The sequence below is a fragment of the Neodiprion fabricii genome, chromosome 6 (genome assembly GCF_021155785.1).
Source record: "Neodiprion fabricii isolate iyNeoFabr1 chromosome 6, iyNeoFabr1.1, whole genome shotgun sequence".
In the NCBI taxonomy this organism is placed as follows: Eukaryota; Metazoa; Arthropoda; class Insecta; order Hymenoptera; family Diprionidae; genus Neodiprion; species Neodiprion fabricii.
Genome location: NC_060244.1, coordinates 25,353,576 through 25,381,008, shown reverse-complemented (window position 1 = coordinate 25,381,008; position 27,433 = coordinate 25,353,576). Strand labels below are relative to the sequence as shown.

General features: G+C 43.8%; 1 protein-coding gene and 1 non-coding gene across 2 annotated transcripts; both read left to right on the top strand.

The window, feature by feature from the left end:
* Nucleotides 1-329: 329 nt before the first annotated feature.
* LOC124185736 lies at nt 330-25,872 on the top strand. The gene is made up of 3 exons (XM_046576799.1): nt 330-521; nt 18,539-18,768; nt 25,645-25,872. Exons 1-3 carry the CDS (start codon nt 381-383, stop codon nt 25,649-25,651), a joined length of 378 nt encoding a protein of 125 aa, XP_046432755.1. The 5' UTR covers nt 330-380; the 3' UTR covers nt 25,652-25,872.
* Nucleotides 24,012-24,083, top strand: Trnah-gug. The gene has a single exon. It is a non-coding gene; the product is annotated as a tRNA-His (tRNA).
* Nucleotides 25,873-27,433: the final 1,561 nt, after the last annotated feature.

Genomic DNA, 27,433 nt, shown 5'->3' with positions numbered 1-27,433 from the left:
ATTCGCTGTACTTGCACGTCAAATATTTCCGCTCACAAACAATCAAATATTTCAGAGTAACGTAATATTGTGCGATTGAAAATAAAACCTGTTGTATGTGTACCTAAAAATGAGGGAAAATTCAGTACCGATAGATAGAATAGAAGGTATCGCGCATATCGGAAGTGGAGCAAAACTGAAGTGTTTATTTAACTTTGTTCAGAAGATGTGTGTATGCTGAGATGCCGTGGAGCGTACGTAACGAAAATGCGGTGCAAGTAGAGTAATGCAGGGAAGAGGGAGGGGGGCAAGGAAGGGCGGGGTGGATGCTTGATACGATCTAAAGTTAGCATATACACTTGCGACTTTTCGGTACCGGGAAAGGGTCAGTCATAAATATCATGTTGCGGAAGCCAGACTGCGCGACTGGACCGAACGGCAAGGAAAACGGGGCTGCTGGTCTTGCCCCGTCGATGAAGAGAATATCGCTTCTCTATTCTGGGGGCTGCATCATCCGGCAGATATTCGAGGCGAAGAACGAGGTAAGTGGAAAAAATTGGTATATTGTTAATAAAGTAAAATTTACGCGCCCGCGGCGAGAATTTTCATCCCATTACGAAGCCGAGGTAGATGAACTAAGAGCTTTCGATTCGCGATGGTGGAAGAAAAAAAAAAAAAAAGAAGAAGAAGAAGATAGAGCGACGATAAATAAGAAGAAATTCCCCCTTGGTAATACAAACGATACGTCATTCGCGATACTTGTCGGTATTTGAATATTTTCCAACGGGCAACGTTGTTGGCTCATCGCTTCTGTATCTAGGTATATTATATAGATATATTTCTGCACTGAATTATTTTACGCATTGGTATTCGATGAACGAAAATAGCTGTGGGGAGAAAATTACTGCAGGCGGGTGTATTCCTGGAAATGGGACCAAGAATATTAGTTACTCGTATGAACGTGTATGCGATGCATTATATTTATTATACCTGTACATCCTCGGACGAAGTCTATATTCGCGGCTTGCAAAATCGACGATTTTTTTTTGTTGTTGCAATGATCTTGCGCACGGGTGTTTTTATTTGATACAAGTATGCACGCATCGGTGCTGCTAACGTAAACGTGGACGGTGAGCTCGTTTTATTGAGCCGATTTATAGCTTCCAGGAGTCCATGATCGATCCAGTTTTCAAGTCTCCAGAACCGAATAGTTTGTTCAAAATTGATCCTCTTTGAAAGCCGTTCCTTAATATCCGCTATTGTCGGTCTTTTTTCATTTCGTATTTCTCTTCGGTATTCGAAAAGGTTTTAGGGGAAGAAGAAACCCTTCCTGAAAAAGAAAATTCCGGCTGAATTTCTTACACGGAATTGCCAGGATCCAGTGCAGTGCAAAAGATCGGCCGCTAGTATTTTATAGCGAGTGTCCCAATCGTGAGAGTGCATCTGTCATGCGGTGTGAAAAAAAAGTATAGCAGCAAAAAGGGAAACGGAGCCGACCCCCTCGGATTCATCCTTTTCTAATAAAATTCGATCCTTTAATTTCACAAAGCGATCGCAATAATGGACAACCAATCCTGTGCCCTCCCTAATACATGTCCGTCAGGATGCAAAAAAGAAAAGAAACGAAAAAAATGAGGCAAAAAAAAGAAAAGCAAAACGGGAATGGCAGGTGGATAAAATACGAATTTGGGAAAGGCAGAGAAAAGACGTTCGGCTGAAGATGAACCAGGGATTAAACATAATGGTGGAAGAGGATTGTAGAGAAGAAATATCATTTTTCTTATACTTCCAAAGGGATAGGGCCTTATTTTAACCCACTTGTTTCTCATCAACCGTCTAAAAATATTTCTTTCCCCTCAGTTTTCCCATCGGACGAATTGAAACCGTTCAATGGTATCCACAAGCAAGACGTTGGTGTTCGCATATGCACGAGTGGCAACGTGTAAAGTCTAACAGGCAAGAGCGCTAACATTTGAGAATAACAGTAATCGGCGGATTTAGTGGGTGCAACGCATAAACGTGCGAGAACATTGCAAATATGGCAGGCAGATGTATTTACGCCCTGAGCATTTGTTTTGGCTCGAGCAATGCGTGCAGGGTAGATATGTGTAATTGTGTAAATCACGTCTGGTTACTGCGGCTTCGCATACGTGTGCCGGTGCTGCCGGTGCACTTGACTTTCGTTACTATAAATAATCCGCGTACCCATATCTCTGCGCATCCATGAGCGTGCTTGTGTTTAAACGAAGAATTTCACCACCCATTTATGTCACGATGCACGTTACATATTACATGTACTTACCGACTCAGGCCTCGAGCGGCGAGACTGCGCTCGTGTTTTTATTCCCCACATTTCATCTCCCGCTCATCGATAACCAACTCAATCATCACCTTTCCTCGCAACTCATGGACGCTCGTTCGATCTAACAGCGGACAAGCCGCGTGATCCAATTTTCATCGTCGCATTGTTAACGGATCTCTTACGAGGTTGTCTGTTCAACGTACCGCGGATTGCAGGGGTAAATGCGACAGGGACAAATTTACACACTCCTCCGTGAAAGTGGAAGAACCATGCAGGGTTCGAGGGTTCATCTTCATTCCTGGAAACGAAGAATTTTGCCTTCTTAATCTCAAGGGGAAACCTTTCGTCCTTTAATTATGCTTCTTTCACATTAGGAACCTAGACGCAGAGCAGATGGTGTAGAAAAATTGCGCCGGCGTTCTCGTGGGTCTTCGTTAAATAAAAATCCCACTTATTGGACACAGCGAGGTTCTGTTTCGTGTTGCTCAGACTCGGCATATCGGATCCCATTCAACCTGAAGGTGATTGATTTAGTGACGGTCCGTGATTCGCTGACATGGCGAAATGACGCCGGATGACGTCTGAATTTCAGCGAATCGCTGCATCAACGAGATGCAAAAAGCCTGACGTTCTTATTCTGAGAATTGTTTTTAAAATAAATTTCCCCACAGGCATTACCATATGATATCACTCGATACTCTATTCGGTATAACAACTTGCGCACGCATCTACGCAACCGTGCATTCGCGAGCGTATTATTATGCACATGCACCGCATTGTTCAAACGTTTTGAATGACGACCGTCGCAACGAAGCTAAAATAGCGGTAGATATTCCGTGCTCGATTTGTTTCGACAGCGTTTTTCGAGCGGGTGTCGCGACGCAATAATCACCCGTGTCTGCAACAATCGCGGGGTGAAAGAAGGACGAATCGAAAGAAACGGCGGGTCAAACAGCCGCGGGTTTCAGCCAGAGGTGCATCACGTCTCTTAAGGCGCACTTCACGGTTGGAATAATTAATCGGAGAGTACCGCGCGGCATTCGTTTCGGCAATCGAAAACAATATGGTGGCGTGTATCCGCCCAGGACCCCGGCCCGACCCGTTACGCATCCAAAGTAGCCACTCTCCACAGGACATCTTGATTTTCATCCTCCGCAACCGCCGCCTTGGCATTTACTTATTCACCAAAGCCGCTCTCTTCGGCTCTCCAATTCTTATCTGTAGTCACTCGTCGCGCCCTTAAAGGGTCGAAACGAACCCCCGGCCGCTTACTTTCTTCGAATCATCCTCCCTCCCGTGGCAGCCAACGTTTGGGCGAGCAAAAATTATCCTGCGACGGGTTTCGGCCCGGCTACTGGATGCTGATTGCTTTTTATCGCCTGGACGGTGGACCAGGGACCATGGAGACCAATTAGAGACGGCGGCGAGAGAAGCGACCCGAAAACAACGAGCCTGATATTTTATTGGTTCATAGAACGCCACGTGTTTACTATAAACCGGCGGTATTTTATGTACGACAACTTCCTGTCCACGCTATTGCCGGCTCTATTTTGTCCCCGGTCTGTTTGGCTCCTCTTAAAATCTGCAGACATAAATAACGTAACGCGCAATGACAACAGACCATTATCGCTATTGTGGTCTATCCGATCAGCGTGACGCGACGATTCTTGAGCTAGTTCCACAGCGAAGCCTGCCCTCGAGGTAGTTTTCGAGAGAAGAACGATTCCTCCCAATTTTTCTTCCCTTCGTGCGAAAAAAGGAAAGGAATCCCCGCCCCCCGTGTCGAATTAGCCTTCCTACATTCATTGTAGCTTGCGGCTAAATCCCGGGCACCGTTCGGTCGTTTGAAAAAACAGGAAGCAAACTGGCATCTCGTATTACGCACTCCGCACGCTGTCGTAAGACCCTGAACGGCGAGCATTTATTGCTTATCGCATTCGTGCCATTGTGGGACGCGTTGCATGGCGAAACTACGCTCCATTCATTCGGGGATCGTTTTCACCTTAACATTTCGCTTATGGACATTTGATACCTTCCCTAGTGCCAAATTTGGCGTAACCGGAAGTTCGGACGGTCCGCCAGGTGCCGGTTATACTGATTCGGTATTGCGCAATCGGATTCGTATGAATCTTACGAACAAACATCTTTTTCAAGGATTAGAATTTAGATATTACCTCGGGGGCATTATTTATCGACTGTCAGAATCGGTCGGCAATTACCGATCCGGTAGAGGTTATTAAGTATTGTAATAGTTACATTACAACCACGTCGCGGAAATAATTAATCAGCGGTTACGTCAATTGGGACGAACAAGTCGATAGATCTCATCCTTCATCGAGAACGGTTGAAGGAGAAAGGAAAAAACGGATGGGTCGATGGTCACAAATCATACAAAACGCGTCGAATGTTTGATATTGAAAGGCCTGTAACTAGAATTACGCGCAAGACAAACGCGTAAGGTATACCTGTTATTACAATATCCATACTACCAATACTTCGTCATAATTCACTGGATTCCAATTCACGAACAATGTGGGTGGTCATTAATTACTATCTATGACTATGTACTTGAACGCGACTATTCGTCAACGTTTTTGTGCAGTTTGGACACTTCCCGAGGAGAAAGTTGAGCTGTTTTTCCCTCCTCGTCAACAGAAGAACGAAACGAGAAAAATATCATTTGTTTTAGGGTTATTAGAATATTTTATTAAACAACAACTGTTTGAATATTATTGAAATTACGAGAGAACTTGATACAAGTAACTGTTTTGTGCTATTATAGCTATCAATACTACATTTTCTGGTAAATGCAATTAAAAATTAGTTCGTTTGATTCGTTGTACTTTTTTAGTACAACAAATCCTTGACATTGATTCACCGTTGCGCCAACATTAAATTTTAAATCAAATTAAAAATAACAGTAACAGATGCCGTTATAGATTTTTCAGTTACAACAAAAAAATTCATGTTTATTTCGTAGCCAGAACTATATTTTTCAGCTGTTTGCAAAAATATGAATATATTTAAGCACTGTGTACTAACCGCAGCTAATAATTTCTCTCGGTGTATAATGTCAAATAAATATAAGCCAAGCGGAAAGTGAAAGAGAAAATCTTGGACGTTCGAGTCACGGTGGATGAAAATTTACGTAATTTATTAACGTCCTTCAAAGATCTATGGAAGTATTATGTATACATAAGCACGTGTGTACAGCGTGTAGGAAGAAAAAAAAATGGCCTCTCTGACTTCGGCTACGCTTAGAATTCCTGACAAGGCCTCGTACCCCTGCAGCAGGAGATTTTCGGTTGTACGTCGGGTTCCCTCGGTTCAGAGATAAAGGACACATCAGTCAGGTGGCCGAAGCGGGATTAATTTGGTAAGGACAACGCCGATAGACTCGCTGAGCATGCATCTCCCAACTTCCGTTCTTTGTTTTCTACCTTCGGAACCTCCACCTCAGCTCGCATCGCGTATGAATTGAGTTACACACGACCCCTTGCGGTAGTCGGAATCACATTTACCGCCTCGAAGCTGCCTCCGCAAATCCTGAGGAAAGACTAATTGTATAAACTGCATAATACGCGAAATGGTAAAATTCTCGAGAAAGGATTTAAACACCGATTCAACCGCCGTTGTCCTTTGACCATTAATTCATTCAAGTGATCCGAACACGCTTTCATAGCCAGGTAAAAGTCATCCTCGCATCGTCCGAAGCACATTCACTCGTAGTGGTTGTGCGTCGCCCACGCGAATGGCAGCAACGTGTTATTTACTGCAACAACTTAATACAGACTTACAATCAGCGTCCATTCGTGAAGACGACTCTAGGATATCTGATCGTGAGCTTTGGGCGCTGTTGGAACGACCCGCGGACCTTCTATCATCGTAAGTAACAATTTTCTTTCAAACTTATTTTTCGTTTTCCCGCTACTTTCTCAGAGATGAACTTGACGAGCCTATTTTTCAATTCAATTCATTCATTTTTATATCGCGTAGGCGACGTGGCGGAGTTCAGAGATCGAAAAACTCTTCTCGATTCCTTCCGCGTGGAAACGTGGATATAAATTACCACGCTCAGGGTGCGGTTGAGCCACAATTTTCCCCGCCGACAATCGGCCGCTTTCATGCCGGTTGGGCCGAATCGTGAACACGCCGTTTCCTACTGCAGACGGTCAGGTATAATAACAGATCTCGCCTATGCGATGGGGATAGGTCAAGAGCCCGAGTTCCGTTCAGCCGATGACCACTAGACAAGCCGATGCCCCCGAGTCAAAATAGTGTTGAAATTTCCCAGGCTCGCGGCGCGGGTAACGACCGACTTCATCTTCCTCAATGCAACAATGTGGAATGACAAAGGAAGGAAGCGAGCGTATCGAATCGCGATTCCTAATTGAAAAAAGATAACATTCAGGGGAAAAATAAGAGCAAGGCATTTGACAGACGACGCCTTTTTCCACGATGCCGTTAACAAACGAGTTGGCACGCTTTGAATTTATAAAAACACAGCCTCTATCGCACGCGCGCTTAGCTGCAAGCAAAACAGCCGGAAACGCGGTTGGCTTCTTTTGCGACCTTGAAGTTATTTTTCCGGATGTCGTTAGCAGTCCTGCGGGCGATGCCTCTGGCGGTGAGAGACAAAGGACTCTCCTCTCCGTGGTGCAACATCGTCGAGAGAAGAGGCGCTGATTACAATGCAGTTCCAGGGACGAATGCCTGCAGCGTGCACTGCGAGCCGGTTAGCGAAATGGCGCTGAATTCCTTGCCGCATATCCGCGAAATGCGCTGCAATGCGAAACGACCTTGCATCGCGCGAAATTTTTACCGCGCGGCCCCCTTCCCTCAAAAGCCGATGATGTATAATTTATCCTGCACAGCGAACCGTTAGTTTCCTCGCAACCGGTCGCCATTTCACTCACCTCGTCCCATTGTTTTCCTTATTCGCGATACTTGCTGCGTACCTGCGTTCAGAATCGCGGCTCTTGGCTGCACCATTAATGCGACATCTTAAAAATATACCTTCTAGCGGTGAGTTTTTTCTCGTGGCCGTCCCAAGCCAGCGCCATTATAAGCCCCTCTGCGTGGATGTGCATCTTCATAAAAAGTTATATTTAATATTTTCGCTACCCTGTATATACATATACGCGTATGGCCGTTATACGTTCGCCTAAACCACCTACAGCCACGTTTTATGATTCGCATCTCCCGTTTTATTTAACAGCTTACGACTTCGGTTCAATTTTTCTTTCAGCTGTTCCTCCTGTTTCTACGCATCGTTTCTACGTTCAGTTTTCATTTCAACGAATTTTATAAACTTTGATAACGCTTTTCGAAGATTTAGAAAACTTGAGAATATTTCAAAAAAAAAAGCTTTCGAATTCTCAAAAACTCGTTTCGACAAGGTTCACTCATGTTTTCTTTTCTACTTATTTTCAAAGAGAAATGGATCGACTCATGAGTGGTTTTACTGAAATTTTCAGTCACGTAGTTACAACCGAAGCTTGGCTTTTTGTTCAGGCATGAAACTTCCAGCACGAACAAATATAATGAATACCATGCACGGATAAGGATATTCTTGGTATTATTCGGAAGTCTTGAATCATTCCCGAAGAACTGATTATACGAATATGGACACCTGTGTGAGTACGGAGAGACATCCGGTTGGCTTCGACCAGCTCCTGGAAACGAGTGAATTTGAATATACATATAAAAAGGAGTCGAGCCACCCCGCGTAGCTCGGACAATAATCGTCGGGTATTTTAGAATAAGGGAAACCGGCCTCCCGAGGAGTCTCCTTACACTCCATTCATCCCGGCCTTCGTTTGGTACTCGAATCACGCGTCATCGTCGAGAGACGGGCACCGCGTCCATTACGTCTCGGGCCGATGCCGTTGCTTATCTGATCGTTGAAGGGTTCGCAAAAGTGTGTTTACCATTCAGCCGGAGGACTCGCCCCGTTCGTCCTAGGAATTGATCTAGGCGTGGCGCTACAATCGTTGTGACTATCTGGAAAAACGCTGTTCAACATTCTGCCCTTGCACCCTGCCCTGCTACGCGAAGCCGCTGCTGGTGCTGCTTCTGCTTATCGAGACGCGAGCGCAATTTCAATGATAACTTGACCCTCTTCTTCTTCGGACGGCATCCAAGTTTACCGTTCGATCGTTTAATGCCGTGTGAAATGCAGTTGCACGCGCACTTTGACGCCTCGATTGCTCGACGATTAGCTCATTTGCGTTTTCGTTGCACGAATTCATCACAGAATTTTCGTGCCAGGCGAAAAAGAACGACGCTCGTCCGGTTACTGGTTCATCAATCTTTAACGTCTGCTCGAGGTCGTTGCTCGGTGAATTCCCTCCTTCAACAACTGCGGCGTTTTTTATTTGCAGCATCAACTCCCGGTGCAATTATGAAATATCGTATTATATACGAACCGTAATGCTCTGTTCGCGAAAAGACTTGAATTATAAATGATTACAACCTTTCATTCTTCCAGGACTCTTTTTGCCGATGGTATCCGGTAGGTAGGCACGTCAACTTTACTACACGCTGTTGTTCTTCTTTCGATTGATAATTTGCGAGATCATCCCGACCTTCGGACACTCGATTTGTCAATTAGTCACGGATCGCACCTGCAGCAACGGGTGAACGAAAGATTTTCATCTCGAGCGTAATGCAATACGGGATATAAGTTATACCGTCCGGCGTATCTCGTTTGTACCAACGACCTCGGCGACCTAGAAGAATAAGGAGAGGTGAACGCGAGCACGAGAGACTCGGCAGTGATATTTCTGGTGCTCTGAGTGACGTATCAAAGCCGAAATCTTCATCGTTTGGTATCGGACGATCCGTCTTGTTATCGCTGCACGCCGACATGGCTCACGACACCTTTATGGAATCAAATTACAGCCCGGAATTAATGACACGGACCAGGCCCTGGTATCACTCTGAAATTATTTCTGTCTCTCCGCACGGTCGTGATTCCGGCATGGTTGACCCTCGGTGACCCGCCGGCAATCGTTCCGAGCCTTGACAATATTTTACCGACTTCGGATCGACCGAAGGGAGAGCAGCCGCTTAGAGTGAGCAGAGATAACCGGTAGACGCGGTGTATTTTTCTTCGCAGGAAGAGAAGGACTTTGGGAGGATCGGCGTACCGAGTGACGGGGATTAGAGTTATTATTTCAGTTCTTGAGCGGCGCGGCCCGCCGAGCTTTGTCGAAGTTGGAGCGCTTGTATTTGTCACCGCGACTTTTGGTGTAAGGTATCATTTCCTGGGGAGTTTAACGCGAGTAGTATAACGTGACGCCGCCGCTTCATTAATCCCGAACATTCGTTACGTCAGGTCCTGTTGATTGCAATTAATCATCGGGCAAATAAGCCACCCCAAAATTTCCTCGGGCATGGAATACGGCTCGAAGTAGTGAAGTGAGCGAGAACGGTTAAGGCGCGAACAAATTCGAGCCAGCTGCAGGACGACGAGGGTGAAAAATACCCATTCGGCAGTGCTAGTCGTGACAGCCCTGCGCCCCGGACCTGCGTTCCAATTTCGCAGTTATTCGCTAACCCCGGGAACTCGACGAGAGTTGTAACTCCGAAATGCGACGGATCGCTTCCATCGCTATTGTCGCAAGCTAAGACGGAACGCTAGCGGGGCGTCACGCGCCATCTTTTAATGATGATGGATTTTCTCCTAGGTTCTCTGTAAAAAGTGCACCGCGGAATGCGCGGCTGTTGTGACAGGAAGGCTTCCAGCAGATATCCTGGTGGTTGGGTATCTCCGGTCTTTCTGGGTTATACAGGACTATAGGTATACAGGCACTACAGGCACCTTTCGAGACGGATCGACGAACGGGCAACGTCGAGGCGAGGCGAAGCCACCCGGATGTGAAGGCTGCATGATCCGTCTCATTACCGGAAGCGACGTTCATATATTTATAATCGAAACTGCAGCGTGCACCGCTTGCTTATGTGTTATTATACCAGCCCGGTGCATGTGTCGGCTGCTGTAGTACCTAATACTGCTTGTGATATTACGCGTCATCCAGGCTTACCAAATTGGAATATCAATATTTTACTCCACTCGCTCGCCTGTCTCCGATCGTTGCGTTTTACCAGTTCGTATGTATTTTAAAAAACTTTTTTTCATCCCGATGAATTCCTCAAGTATATACAGGTTCGTAGATCGAAATTATGTGATGTCGATGTAAATCATACAAATGGTTTTTACTCTTATTTTAAACACCTGTGTAAAACTTGAAAGCAATCGTCCGAACCATGCCGGAGTTGATTTATTTAAAATTTATGTCATTGTACAATGAGCCTGACATTTTCCCGTAAAAATCAATGTATAATCACAAAAAATTTAAAGTAAAATAAGTCCGGTAGGGTTCGAAGAGTCGTTTTCAAATTTTACAAAAATGTTTAAAATAAAAGTGAGAACAATTTGTTTAACGTTGATTGACCTGGCACGATTTCAACCGACACGCTTGTGTGTCCTTAAACTTGTATCGCGAATTCGCGGCCTTCTTGAACGCCCTGCAGGTCGACAGTGTCGATTGATCGGTTTTAAATTCCGTCCACAATCGGAGGCCTGAACCAAACCGTCCGAGAAATACTAACAACCTAACAGTACGCAACAGTGCCACGCCGATGGTTAATGAACAGTTAATAAGTGAGCACGACCCAAAGGTGAAGCGTATAAAGTAGCGGAAACTAGAGGACGGACGGCTGTGACGTGCCCAATGTGTCCATCTATCCTATTTCTTAAAACGGAACCCGAACCGCACCGTTGTCATGGTCGGTTGATCTATTTCCGTGTCGTGGGGCTTATAACGACGCGACGAACCACGCGCCCTCGAAGCTTGTTACCATTTTCCACGCACGTATCCATCAGCTCAATTATGTATTAAAAATCACACAGCCACCCGGTCGCGGCACTTCGTGAGTTGGGACTCATTTACCCCAGGCTTGAAGAAATTTTCAGACGATGCGATGGTTGGCAAGGTGCGAATCAATGTAATTACGTTTCGATTAAGAAAGAGAAAACTTTCGAATTTTCGTTCGTCGCCGATACGTCGCGGCAGTAATCGTCGGTTGGACGTACACGCGGAATCAATCGGAACTGGGCCAATGCTCGAGATTGGTGCATTAAGACTAGTTACGTCCGTGGGTATAATGATGTGACAACTGGACGGAGGTATCCGACAAATGCATTACATCCCTGATTGCCAGTTAGAGTACAAAGCCGGCTGTCACCGTATACCGATCCGTATAATATACCTCCTAGACGCATATTCGCCGCGTTATACGCAAGCTGTACGTGCTTTGCGGGAACCGAGGGGTCGTTGACCCGTGCAAACACGAAGCGTCGCATCGTAATTGCCGGGGAGATCGTTGATTCGGTTGTAACGAGCGAATTTTTCATCTTGCAATTTATTTTTAACCCTTTTAATTCATGCCTGCTGTGCGACTTCTTTTTACTCCGATTCTACCCAAGAGAAACTCGTTCGTGCAGCCTCGTTTAGAAAATTTAATACACTTGTTCAAAGGGAACTCTGATCGTTACGTGATCCGTGATACTCCTGTCAAAATCGAAACACTTGATCGCATACGAGATGTGAAGAACTGGCAAAGTCGGTTGACACGAACTTTCTTTTTCTTGGCATCATTAAATTCTTAACCGAGTTTTGTGCAATGTGCACCGCGATGCGTCCTGAATTTGAAAATATTCCCAAGGCGGTCGTGCTTTGACATTTTCTATGTAGAATTTGGACAAATAGTGGCATTAGAACCGACAAACGTTTGACGAAAAATGGGTGAAACTTCAAGGGTAACGGCGTTTGATTTTTTACAACGACGTGGTTTTTTCACCCCCCCCCCCCCCCCCCCCCAATATTTTTCTAGCCTTCTTCCATAAGAGAGGGGGAAGATTGAAAAATCTTTTCTAGGCACCGTTGAAAGCTGGGTGACACGGAACGCGAGGTTCTCTATCAGCCGGAAGTGATTTATTTCGAGTTACTTTTAGGACGATTCAAGAAAGTGATTAATCCTGAATTCCGTCTAGACATAAAATGAATCGCGGTTGCGGGACGGAAAGTGTAATAAGTTAAACGCGAGCTTACGAGAACGCGGATTCTCCTCATCGGAGAACTGCATCACGTTTTGTCGAGAGGAATTTCGTATCATATATTGCATCGCACAAAACATACGTCTTATTTTATACCACGGAGCGGACACGAGTCTCTCTGGTAAACGGAATGCTGTAAGACATATTTCAAAAGAGATAAAATAAAAATAATAATAAAATGGTAAAATGGTTAGAAACGAGAATTACCAACGTCATTTCAGTCGTGTATTCGAAAAATTTCTATTCATTTGTTCGCGATACTTTTGATCTAAATTATCGACGACGCAATATTGCGCAACACCGTACGCCGACATTCTGCGGCGTGTGGGCACGTGCTTCATTGATTTATACGAACAACTGGCCCACGCTGTACCTCAAAGCTTGTAAACTCCGCCTGTATTAATTTACCACGCTACATTCCTCTAATTGGTCGCACACCGATTAAATTTAACAAGGATTTTAGAATTCAAAAAATTAACAGCGACATCCACCTTTGACGCCGTTGAAGAATTCACCGCACGGTTAGGGTCCTTTATTAATATCAAATCGCACAAAGTGAAGATGAATATGAAGAAAGCGGCTTTCGTTTCGTAAAAAATTATTCTTCAAAGCTACGATCCTCGTCGATGCCAATTTCTTTTACTCGTTGATCGTCGACCCCTCGAATCCTTCCGACCACGCCAGTCTCGGCATTGAATTAAGTGCCTGCTGTAACAAAGTGACCCCCGCCTCCTCCAGAGATTAACGAATGAGATAAGTGAATTTTCGGACCTCGTACATGCGGGCCTTTTCTCCATCTGTTTCGCTCCGTCGAAACTTTATATTGTTAGTTTTCAATTGGAATTCGCACACATTGCACGATTGCGATTAAAATATTTTACAAAAAATGTAGAAGCATTCCAAATACTTTTTATTATAGAAGAAATTAGACTTTTCTTCCCGGGGTCGATGTTGGAAATCTCTTCACAGATACTCGTTTCCTGCATCGATCTGTGGTATAAAAAACGAGGAAAAATGTGTTTAGAAGCACGATCGTGATGAATATACTTTTCGATTTATATTTTTTTTTTTTTATCATATCACTAAGAGTAAAAATTTTCTTCACTGCCGTCAGATCCTCGGCTCCGAGGCCCGCGGCATCATTTTGTCGGTGCAAAGGGCGTCAATGCCTACCTCCGGTTTCGTGAATTTATGATAAACAGGATCAAAAGCAAAGGTTGACTGAGCTGCGGTTCGTAATTGGGTCGTCGGAGTAAATCCTTTCCCCTGCACGGAAGGGAGAGAAAGCGAGAGAGGGTCACGCGTGTTAGACACGTGTGCAAGCTCCGGTTTGGGGTCGGGGGTCACGCGTGCCCCGTGTACTCGAGCACTCTAAGCTCCGTTCATTGTTTACGGTGCACGTGTCAACGCCGCGCACGTGGCCTGCACTGTTCAACGTGTTTTACCATATCCAAACACACGCGGAGGGCGAAGCTGGGCTGATAAAAGACGACGTCGAAAGCCTGGAAGTAAGGATTTAATCCGGAAATAAGGAAATTATCAATTTTGCGTCAATCCTGAAATTATCCGGGAATCTTTTTTACCTCGGGAGATAAACCTGCGATTTCACATTTCAGTAGACACTCTGACGAGATTGGAAATATCCTCGTCTTGAAACCGAAGCACGTTTTCTTCTTCATCTTCATCTTCTTTTTCTTCTTCTTCTTCTTCTGCTTCCTCTTCCACTTCTTTTTTTTCAAATTTTTTAGTTATTTCTCCTTGGGTGCCTGCTTTATGTAATAACCATCGTTTATTGGTCTACGCCGATGGCTGGTCTCGGTCGGTCGATGGAAGCGCTCCGTTTCAGTATCCCGACGCAAGGCAGCTCAACGAAACGTAACGTAACGCAAGGCAAGGCAGCGCGTTTTCTGGCTAACTGTTATTATATTCTGGTGAGCGCCAGATGCCTCTACCTTTATGTTACTTCTGGTCTCATATTCCGACGCTTATGAGTTGTATTTTTGGAAGTCTCGGCTACATGTATCGTGTATACTGTTACCCTGCAGGGTATACAGCTCGCGGGGCCTCGGAGAAGCGTCCGAGGTACCTGCACTGCTCGCTTTACAGATTAAAATCGCCCCTCGAAAGTATTTGTAGAAACCGCTCTACGCAACTCTCGAAACGCGCGGATGCACAGCTTGATTCTCGAAAGGATAACCGGAACCCGCTCTAATTTTTCGTTCGAACGATTTTGTAAGACCAATTCCACGGGAATGACGAAAGCTCGACGGAACGAATATCGAAGACCCTTTTATCGGCCCCGCGAAGCAAGGCTTCCATGTTAATTTCCATGTTAATTTCCATGTTCAAACCTCCGTACACGAGGGGGAGAAAAACGACGAGTGCAGAAAGAGCCGGAACTCTTTCACTGTCGTACTTAACGGGGAACCGAGGAAGTTAATTAGCTTAATAAGAGAGACGTGCTTGCACGTAGATTAATACCTTAATTGCTGTGTATGTACTCGGTATACAAGTATTAATTGACCGACAAATTGAACGCGTTGTTAACCGGTTAGCGAACCAGATTACACGGTATACCCCACCAGGCACGCGTTATCGAGTGAAAAAAGGAGAGGAAGGGGAATAAAAAGGACTCGGAATGTAATTTAAGTCCGCGTCGTCGATCATGCGTTTACACACGTTATACGTGCAATACCTCCGTATATCAACGGTCCATCGTCGATAATTGCTCCAAGTTTATAGGTGCAGTTACGATAATTTATTTCTTTTTTCCCCTCTTTCTTTCTATCTTTCTCTCTTTCAATGAACCGTTTTTCCCCGTTTCTTCAGCTCAGCTCCGCCTATCGTACCTATACTCCCCATGAATCACTGGTACCCCATCAACTCGAGGCGCTGCACTGGCGAGATTTCAACAGGAAGTGAAATAGTTGGTAATAAAATAGACAGAAGAGCCGCGGTTCAGCCATTCGTATTGTTGGAAGAAGGGAGGGATAATTGGATGGGCTGTGGATGTGTAATTTTGTAATGTTCAGGGGATGCTTTGACGCCTTTAAGGCGACCTTCCGCGCCATTCCACCTGGTCCTGGAGTGAGATTGGTGAGTCGGACCCCCACGGCGTGCCCACAAAGATCCTCTCGACTCCTTCCATTTTTAACCATGCAACGCGTCCGGCCCGCGTTGTACGCGAGACTTTTGAGTTACTGTATTTTTCCACACGGCACCTGTCCGCTAATGCGTTTCTTAACGACGAATTCTCAAAGAGTGGTGCGCGCAGTCACGACGCACCAGAGTGCATCGCACTTCTTCGTTTCTTAGACTCCACCTTTTCTCCCGAAACTTCTCCGACTTCCGATAGTGGAAATTCGAAATTTGGTAAAAACTTCGCGGTTTAGATATTTTTCGCGAAAATTCTATCGATCAAAAATGATCCCGAGCTTACGCCTTGCCAGGAATTTAATTTCACCACCGCTCGCACCGACGATACTTGATCCTTGCGGTACGTGAGGGAAGATTGCAGGAAGATTTACGACACGGTTTTAATGTAAGCCGCAAAATGAAACCTCATGGGCCCATGGAGACAATTTAGACGTAGATTATTCGCGCGTACGACACGAGTTGTCTCGCGGTACACAAATAAACAATTAATATCATCAGCCCGTTTACCTCGACTCACGGTCCGTGTCCAGTACAATTAATTCCACCGCAGAGTGGTAATTTCGCAAAATGACCTGTAAATTGCTCAATTTACAACCCGGTCGCGTCGCGTGTTAAGCATCTCGTTGTAACCTGTACACCTATACGCACAAGATGCAGGGTATGATATACCAATACATACGTACATGCAGTGCCGATGGCACTCGGCTGACCGCACGCACGCAATGCGGTTGTAAATTTACTACTCCGAAGTTCAGAAGGCGTAATACGATCAGCCCGAATAAAAGGAAGAAGGAAAAATTAAAAATAAGAATAATCACGAAAAAAATAGTACTAATACTTATCGTTAAAATATGTAATAATAATTGTCTCAGGCAATACATCGTCGGAATTTATGGTCCTTTCTGACCGTTGATTAAAATTTACCTGCCCATTAATCTTCCCTAAATGTCTTTCTGTGTTCTTTTATTTTCTGGATGTTCCTGTTCCATCCAATTTTTTTCTTTATCATACGTTTCTTTTTTTTGGAACCAACATGTCAACACCGCAGTGTTTGATATACTGTGCCGCGTGAATTGGCCTATTTAACACTCTTGTATGGTTCATGAAATGTGAAATTTTTTTCAGCAACTTATCACAACGCGAACGGATCTGTATTTTCACGCATTTATCAAAGTCAGCTAGTATCCTAGAGCTTAAGGCCGACGGGGAAAATGCAGCTCGGGGGTTGTAAGACAAAGTGGTCATAGATTCGAGCCGTGTGAACTTGGGAAACTAATAAACGTCTTTGACTGGCCGTATCTCGCGGAACCCGTCACCTCGTAACAAGCCTGAACAAATGTAATACAAGCCCCGGCGATCCCCTAAATCAGAAAAACAAACTAGCTCTCATAAAGTTGTTACACGGAGTTGTTTCGGCACCAAAAATTTTACCCAAGCAATATTGTAAATATTTCATCGACCCAGAAGATGACGACTCACCCTCACCCTCACCCTCGTCCTCCTCACGTCGTGATTCTGGGGGCTGAATGCGTCAAACACGAATAAATTGCTTCCACGTGTGCGCCGCGGAGTCACTGCCTTCTTGTTCACATTTTTGCTTTCAATTTTCAGCCTCCTTCCTTTTCAATTACACTCGCGAAAAATTCATGCCGCGGGGATTTGAATGGTTGTCATAACGGTTCAAACGGGCCGCAAAAAACAACCAACTTTATATTTTCGGATTTCTCCCGGTGGAATGTTCTTCGAAATGTTGTAAAGAGTATCATGTTTCACGAAGTTGGAGAGAAGTGATTTGCAATTCGAAATGTTATTCCAACCGATCGGAATTCGGGCCGTTGCACGAATTTACCGAAATGGGAACAACCGCCCATGTAAATCTCGGAATGGTTTCCGGATGTTTTCAACTATTAAATATACGTATTGTGTGTGTACATATATGTATAAGTGTATAATTTTGCAAACGTAGGATTATGAGATTGAGATTTAAGCGTCACTTAAAACCGGAGCTCTCGCGGTGTATGCGCATTAAAGCATTATTATACACATTCGACGGTCGTTTTCTAACGCCCGATATACATTCGATATACAGAGAGACGCACCTATGTGCACGCGTCCCGTGTATATACGTATACGTATCCCACGCAGGAGTTAATGCCGGCCTTTAACACGCCTACCTACGCCCTGGCGTATTCCTGTAAACCGGCTATTTCTGGGCAACCCTTGTCATAACTTGGTCCCAGCAACCGCGACACGCTCACGTCTCTCTTTCTTTAAGAGCCGTTCACACCGAATATCGCAGACAGGTATAAAACTCTGTACCGACTCGTCGGTCCCAATAATCGCTCAATCGGTCGAAGAATAAAGTGTTCAGTTATATATATATTCAAACTTTGAGTGGGTAATAAAGTCGATGGAAGGCGTTAGGAAATGACATCGTAAAAGTTTCATTCCAGTTGAATAATTATTGATGGAAATCGGAGATGGAAACGTGAAACTTGATACTGGATAACGTTAACGAGCGGAGTAATCGGCTTACTCCGATAAACACTAAGTACGTTCGGTGATCTGGGCGTGCAGCCTCTTCTTATAATACCGCACTCCTCTAGATTTTCATATTTTAGCCGGCTTCAGCTCTGTTGGGTCACAGCCTGTGTCGATAATGGATGACCGTTTTGGAACGAGGTCTTGTTCCACTTTGTTTGACAGTGATTTGCGGTTTTGAAACAGCCAAGTTAATCTTCGGAAGGCGCGATCGTTCCTACGGTTTTTAGATAATCAAAATATTTGCGCGCGATGAAGGTAAAATAAAAGTCCCGTTGATTTTCGTGAAAATTCATGAAAATAATATATATATATATACCCTACCACTCCGTGCGAACTTAACCTGGAGTATTAACACCTGAATTAAATAATTATTATACCTAAGCGTATCAATTTGAAGACGTATAAATTTCTGAAAAGCATTCATCATTGTGCGGATAAGGCGCGTCGAAATGGCCGATAAAACGGAGAATGTAATTAGCGCCGAGGTGTCGACTGCCGAGTGTTACCGTCCTCGAGGTCGGCTTCGCTTTCCTACAACGCGGTGGCTCATCGTCAGGGCTTATTGCCACAGTTCGGCATCTCATCGCCGACTGCCAGCCAGCCTCCGGGAGGGAACATTTATGGGTGATGTCGACGAGGAAGGGTGCGGCGTCAAGATATACAAGTAGGTATCCATGTGCGATATACCTACCCGTACACGGAGAGAAAAATCTGAGCAAAAATTACCCTGCTGTTACTATAATCGTGATGTAAAAGACACCTAATGCAGTTTTCACCAGTTATCACGTTTTAAATTTTGTGCTGCCGAAATACATAGTTTCTAAGCAAGGTAGTTATTTTTTTCAAAAAAACCCATAATTTTTTTAACATGCACCAATAAAAACTGCTTTAGGTGTCTTTTACATCACGACTAGTAACAGCAGGCTAAGTTTTCTCAGATTTTTCTCTCCGTGTACAATCCCGAGCACCAGATTACATCCCGCCACGTGATTTATACCTTTAAGCTATAACGTGTAAATCTCGCTCGCTTCTACCAACTCTCGTGGAAGAATTTTGTCCCTGCGGAATATTGGTCGGGTGGATATTTTTTACAGTAATGGAGATGAAATCGAGAAAGTGTCGGGTAAACAAGGGAAATCATTATTTTCTGCAATTATTGGTAACTGTTCTACATTTTTCTTTACCGTCGCCAAAATTGTATTTCACTTGTGAACGGATAAGATTGGGATTGGAAAACAATTACGGTCTTTGGATTATAACGTTCAAATATTTGACAAGTTTGTTTCCGTTTTCGTCGAGATCGTTTCTCAAGATATGACAGCCACGTAGTTCGCTTCTAGTTTGTAGTCGTATTTTATTGATATTAGACGGTTTTAGAATTTCCTGCAACCCGTGCATAATGTATATTTCGCTTTTGATACATCGCTTGCTTGTTTTCCCTTCGTCATCTTCATCCACTGTATAATATATGTTCTTGCGCGTCTCTAGGGTCGAAGAACATCTATTGACCAGGTTCACTCGGTGGAAGATAAAAAATCTGCCATCTTCGAAGACCATGCGTTCAAGAGTTAGATCGAATCCTTGTGCAAAAACACAGTTTATTCTTATTTCATATTCAAAATCGCGAGAAAAACATTTTAGTCTCTTAATGTTCCAACCTGTCGTCTCGAATTTAATTCGACAAAATATTCGCAACGTCGACTTGGTGCGTTTCAATCTTGAGGAAGCGCAAAGTACGTTGAACCGAAAAACGGTATGCTTTCTGCCCGAACAGTGTGGAGTCAATATTTTCTGCAACGACGTTTACAAATACCTTATTCCTAGGACTCGAAACTTTTCTGCAACGTTCTTGCAGGGATTCGCGTAGCCGTTGCAGAAGGCGAAGGGCAAAAAGTATTATATGAAAGAGGTTGTATTGGAAAGCGCGTAAATTGTCTGAGTCTGGATTCTGGGTCTGAGAAACACGCTTGCCTGATGGCGAACCGCCCTGGGTGGTTTTTGCAAAAAGAAATCTTTTTACGAAGATATCTAACATGTCGAATTCCAACGCGGTTCTCAGGTGGATAGATTAACAGAGTGGTTTTTAACGAGGCCAGTTCTCTTCGAGAAGCCGCGGTTATATACGAAGGTAAGAGATTAGTTTTTTGCCATCGTTATAAAAGTGCCGTAACTTGTTTCGAGTACCCTCTAATATATTACCGCCCAGATACAATATTAATGCGAAGTTTAATACCTTTAATGATGAATGCGTGGAAATAGTTGGTTCTAGCTCTTTCCATTCGCCGCACGTCGATTGATCCTAGATTGTTAAATACATAATTGTCGTGCGAGGTGAGCTCGCTTTTCCTTACAAACTGTGGAGCAAAAAATCCTGGACTTATTTCGTGGTGCAAGGTAACATAACGAGCACAAAAACCAGCCCAACGTCCGCCCAATTAGAACTGAATTTCGTTCATTCTCGGGTTTGAAATTAGCCGTCAAAGCTCCGCCGGTTCACCGGCGATTAATTGAAACCTCGCGTATTTGCTCGTTTCCATCAGGCCTTCGAACCCCCGATTGTTCCACCCGAATTATACCGGAAGTCGAGCCCGCAGACGAGAGTTTCACTAACGAATGGGACCAGGTTATTACTCTGGAGTTACGAATAACCGACAATCAAATGGCCAAAGTAACGATCTAATGTTAGCCCGAGTCGTAAACGAGCTCTTGTTACTGCTAATTGCTTGTCGAGTCTACGGAAGTCCTTTAGGAAGTTTTTCTTCCTCTCAGGGAGTTGCGGCGCACGCGGAAGTTTCCGAAAGTGGCAAAAACGGTGATGAAAAAAATGGGAAAAGAGAACAACCCTTCAGCTTCCAATGCCATTATCGCTGTTGAGCGGAAATACGAACGATGCGAAACGGAAACCGCGTGCTGCAGCGACTGTCGACGTTTACTTCTACTTGGTTTGAAAACCACGTAAATGAATACGTTCCGAGCGCACATACTTGTTAAATAGTTATACCTTTATTGCCGACAAATGACACTGGAAACTGACAGCCGTACAGGTGATTACTTTGATAATCATGCAATGAATACTTGCTGGTCCTTATACGTACTCGCAAGCGAGTTATAAATTTTTAACAGGCGATGTTATTCGCTCACCATTGCGTACGGCAAACTTTTTTATAGCTTACTTACTTCGTGCTGAATTTTGATGCGGGCATGACGCGTGTTACCATTCTTCGTTATTTCATTCGAATCGCTCGCTTAGCATACACCGAGTAGCGAATGAAAATGAAGCGAGGTGGAAAGAAAGAAATTCGAAAAACATATAGTTTATATATGTATATTATACATCCGTTCCAATTTTAACGGAGAGAATTATGATGCCGATCTAATACGCATTTAGTAAATCATTGAAATCCACCGACATGGGCCATCTGCCACGTGTTTCACGCTATAATTAATACGCGGGCGTATATATAAATATAGTAAACCGATATTAGCGCGTGGAAATTATATAAAAACCTGAGTGACGTGTGTGAAAATATCAGAGATCGTATAAAATTTATTTCTTTTTTAGTGCGACCAATAAATAGTCACCATCGTTCGCAGCTACAGGTTTCAACAAGCGGCGTGGAATCTTCGATTTATTTTTACGATTCCGGTTAATTCCTTCGTCTTGTTCCATCCTCTCTATTCCGTTTTACTTTTCTTTTTTGTTTTTTCTTTTTTGCACTGGATAAACATGTCGCTGTAGCTAATATCAGCAACGTTCGAAAGCGCGAAACTACATCGAATCTCCCTTCAGGATAATGGAAAAATGGAGTAAAACGTGAGACAAGATCGATATTTCAGCTGTTGCTACAAGACGGCGGCGGACGGAATTCGTTATTTTCTAAATGCCTTTCGCCTTTCAGTATTTGCAACACCGCCCAGGCTTAACGGCATGCCTACCAATCAGTCTACCCTTGTCAACGCTCCGGGGTGCCGATCAACGCGCTAAGATAACGTCGAAGCTCAACTGCAACGCGAAAATCGACGAAAAATTCTTTTTTAAAGACGAATACTTATGTTTCAACGCGGATATTCGGATACGCTTCCGACAAAGATAGACACGTCTATATCTACGCATATCTCACTGCGTGTTTGTCTTCGTTTACGTTAGACCCGAAACGCCCTCACAATCGCTATCTCAACGGACACAAGCTGTGAGATAAATATTTGCAGATTAGAGAAGCACACCGCTGCTGTAGCGTGAACTTTGCGACAGTGCCAAATTATCTCCGAATATTTTACTATCAGTTGTTGGTTATGCGTTTGTCGGTTATGTACGTACAGGCGGTGTAGAGAGAGTCGTCAGTTTCACCAAACCTGAGTGACTTTCGGTGAAACGGTCCAAAGACGGAAGAATCTTAGCGACTTTTCAAATATGCAGGAAGAAATAATCAACTCCAAGTAATTTACAGACGCCGTTAAGCCTCGTCTATTGGACAGATTTTTCTGCACTGCACGGCAGGAATAATAACATCACCGTCGATTAATCGCACATCCATCTTTCCGCCCGGTGGCATAATTAATTGTTTTGCTGTAAAGTATTCAAACTTGGAAACGGACTGCTGTCCAAAGTAAACAATACAAACTACAACGGGCTGACAGCCTCGATTTCCGTGGTTCGTTTCGCCAGCGATCCCCGGTGATAAAAAGCTTTCGAAACGAGAGCGCCAACTTTGTCGGATAACTTGACAGCCGGTTCGCCGTTCTTTCTTTCTCATTTTTCGAACTTCTCTACTTTTTTTCTTTTTTTTTCTCCTTTCTTTCTTTTTTTATTTCTTACTCCTTTTCGTTTCTTTTCCTGCTTTCGGCGAGGAGGCGATAGAGCCATCGATCCGTTGTCGCGGGGGCGAGTCTTGCCCGTCCCGTGCGGATTATCACAACGGGCTGCATCCAACCGAGTCGTCTTTCGAATTATTTTTACCGCTTCAGCTGCCAACAAAAACATGTTTTCTTAACAATGATATGCCCGTTAGTTAATTCAGTGTCTCACAGGATGGGATATTGGCTTTGGCCCTGTTCCATATCTCCTTTTTTCTTTCGGGAAACAAGTCTTCCCACCCTGCAATCTGCGGCGTGCTCGTTTCATCCCCCGTTCGTTGGAGAAGGAAGGAAAAAACGTTAAAATAAATATAAAAAAAAATATTAAGAAAACGAAACGCCCGTGTAAATTATTGGGAAAATATGAGTAACGAGTACCTCTATCCAGCTAGCTCGGCCAGATCACGGATTTATGGTCTCGCTTCTTTTCACCCCGGCTTTCGTCCGTTTCTTTCTCGTTTTGTAACGAATAAATATCAAAAAAAAAAAAACTGAATAAATTTAGGTGTGATAAAAACGTCATAAGAGTTATACTTTTTATAGCCAAGTACACGATATTTGTAAGTTACAACTGTATGAACAATTCGATTTGGCAGAAAAATTTGTGTTTTGATAAAAAAAATGGAAGTAGTTTATCCATCATACGAAGACTTTCAAGATTTACCTCATTTGACGTGTTTGTATTAACTGGACACTGAATATTTCTAAGATCTCGTTAGTTCGGGCGCTTGTACATTGGTTGCAAAAAAAAAAAAACCCATTCAAAATACGATGACCGTTTTTTTCCAATACTTGTCAACAATTTCTTGCGCAGATGATCAAGATACAAGGGCATTACCAAGTTGAGTATTGTCGAGGAAACGACCCCCACTCTTTGCCGCTCTGTACCGGCTCTAAGACACCAACACTTAGATCCACATCTCCTTTCGCCCAATATCACGAGCTCTACACAAACGTCGATAGTAAAAACGGGCGTTACGCCTCAGTGAGCAATTCGGCCGCCATCTAGATCAATCTGTGGAAATGAAAGCAAATATACCAAGTCCTCTGATAGCCGTGATCGTCTAGAGGTTAGGACCCTACGTTGTGGCCGTAGTAACCCAGGTTCGAATCCTGGTCACGGCAATGTCCATTGGCACATTGTCACGGCAGAGGTTTATTTTTTGATTTTTACCATTTTTTTGTTGAAACTTCTCTTAATCAATGTTTAAAAATTTCTTAACCGCCGCCGCGCCGTCCGGAACGAGAGAATAATTATATAGCACGGATGCTGCGCAAGCGCGAAAGAATAAGTAATACTCGCATTTTAAACCGTCTTTCATGTACAAAATGAACTTAATGCTTTCGAGCTTTTGTTAACTGTTGCGAATTTGCATACCGCCCGTCTTTGATTGATTCGTTTCAACATCTGTCGGCGGGCTTCTGGCAATTCGTACTCTTCTGGCCTCAGTTTACTTCGTGTCTCTGGTTAATCCCGACGGGAAATTCTGTTGCGCGTATTTTCGTACGTATAAATACGCAATTAAAGGAACTGCTGTGGGATAAAACTAACGCGCTGTAATTACGATTTGGCAGGGATTATATACCAGCTGCTTACACGTTCGACGGATTCTAGCCAAGACGTAGTATTATTCTTGAAATAACGCGAATGCGAGGTTTCGCGATAATTTATTTCCCATTTTATATACCCTTCACTCTGTGAATTCGGGCCGGTCATTAGCGGCAATCAACCTTCAGAATCGACTGGCGGTAACAAAGTGAGTTAAGAATCGTTCGAAACTTGTTTATAAGACGTGTAACGAGGAAGGTATTTACGTACCTAATACAAACTTGAAATAGAGATCGTGTGTCCAGATTTTTTATTTATTTATTTTTGTCCTCATTCAATTTCTACAAGTTCAGATCCATGCAAGTATTTACAAAATTTATGCGACAAAACTTCACCGAAGGTATACTATTAATACAACCTTGTCCAACCGAAACGCGCGTGTTTCCTGAATACCGATCCTCGTGTAGTGAAATCTTTATGCTTGGTGTAAAAATTTATTTCGATAAATGAGATTAAATGTGACAATTCGTCTCGTAGTGTCCCAGTAAATTTAATGTCAGATAAATTTGATGCTAATTATATGATGAAAAAAATTGAAGCGTACGGTGGAAACGGAAGTGAAATAAAATCCAAAATTAGATCTAACTTCGTATTTCTGTGCACCTGTTCAGATCTACCTGCGGGTTGGGGAAGGAAGATATAAATATCGGTTAAGGCCAGTATTTGTTGTAAAGAAGCGCGAGAGGAATTCAAAGCCGTCGAAATATTCTTGGATTCCGGGATGGGACGAGAAGGGTAACAACAAATTGACTATTACCCGGCTCGTAGATAAGGCAAGAAGCGCATAAATTCATTAGGAGGAAAACTGCTCCTTCGGTCTTTCGATTTTTCGGTCCTCGCGGCTCTATCGCGTCCGATTGCCTCCGCTGTAGAATGTTCGGCATCCGTGCGACGGCCTCCCTCGGGACTAATATCCCGACATTCCCTGGATACGGTGCGCTTCCCGGCGTCCTTCTCACACCGCGGCTGATTTACGTCGGGCGTCGCGACGCTAAGCGGGGGAATTAACGTTTGTACTTATTCGTTACAGCCCGTGCGAGTGAAATGGTATTAAAAGAATACCGTATTGCCTTGCAGGATCTGAATGTCCCGGAAAAAGTACTCAGGAATTGGAGGACAGGCAAAATACCCTGACTTCTCGTGCGGCTGAATGGTTCAAATTCTGGAGATAAGAATTGAAGGACAACATCTACGCAAAAAGAACAAAAACACTTCGGTGAGGGAGAAAAACATGATGGGAGACTGATGCGATCAGTTTTCAAAATACTCGGAAAAGTAAAAAAGTTCGTACGAAAATGCGTGTACAATGGAATATTATTAAACAAATTTGTTAATATTTTCAATTGCAAAGTGTAAAAGTTTGAGGAGCAAACGAAAATCGAGAGAAAATTGAGAATCGCTCGGAAGGCTTCAGACGAAATCATAAAGCAAAGGGTGAAAAAGGCTTCCAAGTTTTAGGCCAAGGATGAAAGATCAAAACATTTTACCTGAATAACTTTGTCTGATATTCTTTTGAAAAAAAACAATAAAATTCTTTCCACAGTTTTCAGATGCAACACGTCTGGAAGTTCGATTTTCAACGGATACCGTCTCACGGGTGGCATTTGTTTGATAATAAATCGGATAAATCGCGGTGATTTTTTCTTTTATCGCAAGAAAGATACGTGGCACGATGCCACGCTTCACCGTATAATCATACATACGTGTAATCAATTATTTAAACGGGGAAGACAAAAACGACTGAACGCTATAGAATAGTAGGTGTCATTTTTCTTATATCTTTACCTTTAAATCGTAAGGCCTCCACGGTGGAGGGATATTTTTAACCGTATTTCGAGAGAAGCTATCACTGCACCGAGTGTTATATCCCCGTGAGTCCTACAGCCTCTTCCTCGAATGTTTAAACTGTCTAACCTGACGAAAAACATATAAATTAGCCCCGCTCGGTTGGGCAAGGGTTAAACCCAGCGTGCTTTGATACTTATTTTTGAAGTACTTATCGCTCTACTGATGTATCTCGGTGGTACCGGTATATTTCTCGGCACCGTACACACTTTTCTCAAAAATCACCTCGTCTTTAGCTTCTGTCCCTTTTTTTGGGGAGGGTATGAAAGCGAGTCGGGGAGCGTGAAGAATGGAAGGAAAAAGGCAGCGCCGCAAATTGGCGACGTACCGCGACGACGATGCCTGAGAATCGAAATGCTCCTGATTGCCGATTCCATGACTTAAGCCTTGAATAGTAAATTGGGGATTTCGGGATTGGCGCCGAACCAGAATCGCCAATTTATTGGGTTGCGTGTTCGAGATACGCCGTGGCTTGTTAAGCCGCATTGGCGATGCGAAGTGTGCAGTGTAGGTATAATATGTGCAGCGCCGAGATACCTTTATCATCTACAATAAATTTTGGCAACTTGTTGGATAGACCCGGCAAGCATAATATAATTGGCAATATTTTACGCGAGCTTAAAAAAACGTTGTCTTACCCTAACCTCGGCCAACCGATACTTTGCACACTCCGTTCGCGTTCGACGCATATATCACGAGCCGATCTTTCACCGCTTCAGTGCGCGCATAAATCAAAACTACATTCTCGGAAATGTTTCGAAGGGATAGTAAATGCAAGAGAAAAGAAGAAAACGAAGCAACTCACCGTCGATATTTTGAGCGAATGGATGATTTTCGCCTTACCCTCGACTTGGAACCCTCTCCTCGTAATATATGTATACGTATAGGTACATGTACACGCGGTCGATAAATTCCAATCTGAACCCGAGTCCTCGCCGGGAATAAAAATCGGATAAATCAATAATTATTTATGCGGGACACAAGAGGCGTCCCCTCGGGGTCCTGGGACTTTTATCAGTAC

What these genes read in the sequence shown, in the direction of transcription:
- LOC124185736 (XM_046576799.1), top strand. Translation starts at nt 381, where the DNA reads ATGTTGCGGAAGCCAGACTGCGCGACTGGACCGAACGGCAAGGAAAAC. An exon ending in TATTCGAGGCGAAGAACGAG is followed by an intron (nt 522 to 18,538) that starts GTAAGTGGAAAA and finishes ATCATTGTGCGG; the next exon opens with ATAAGGCGCGTCGAAATGGC.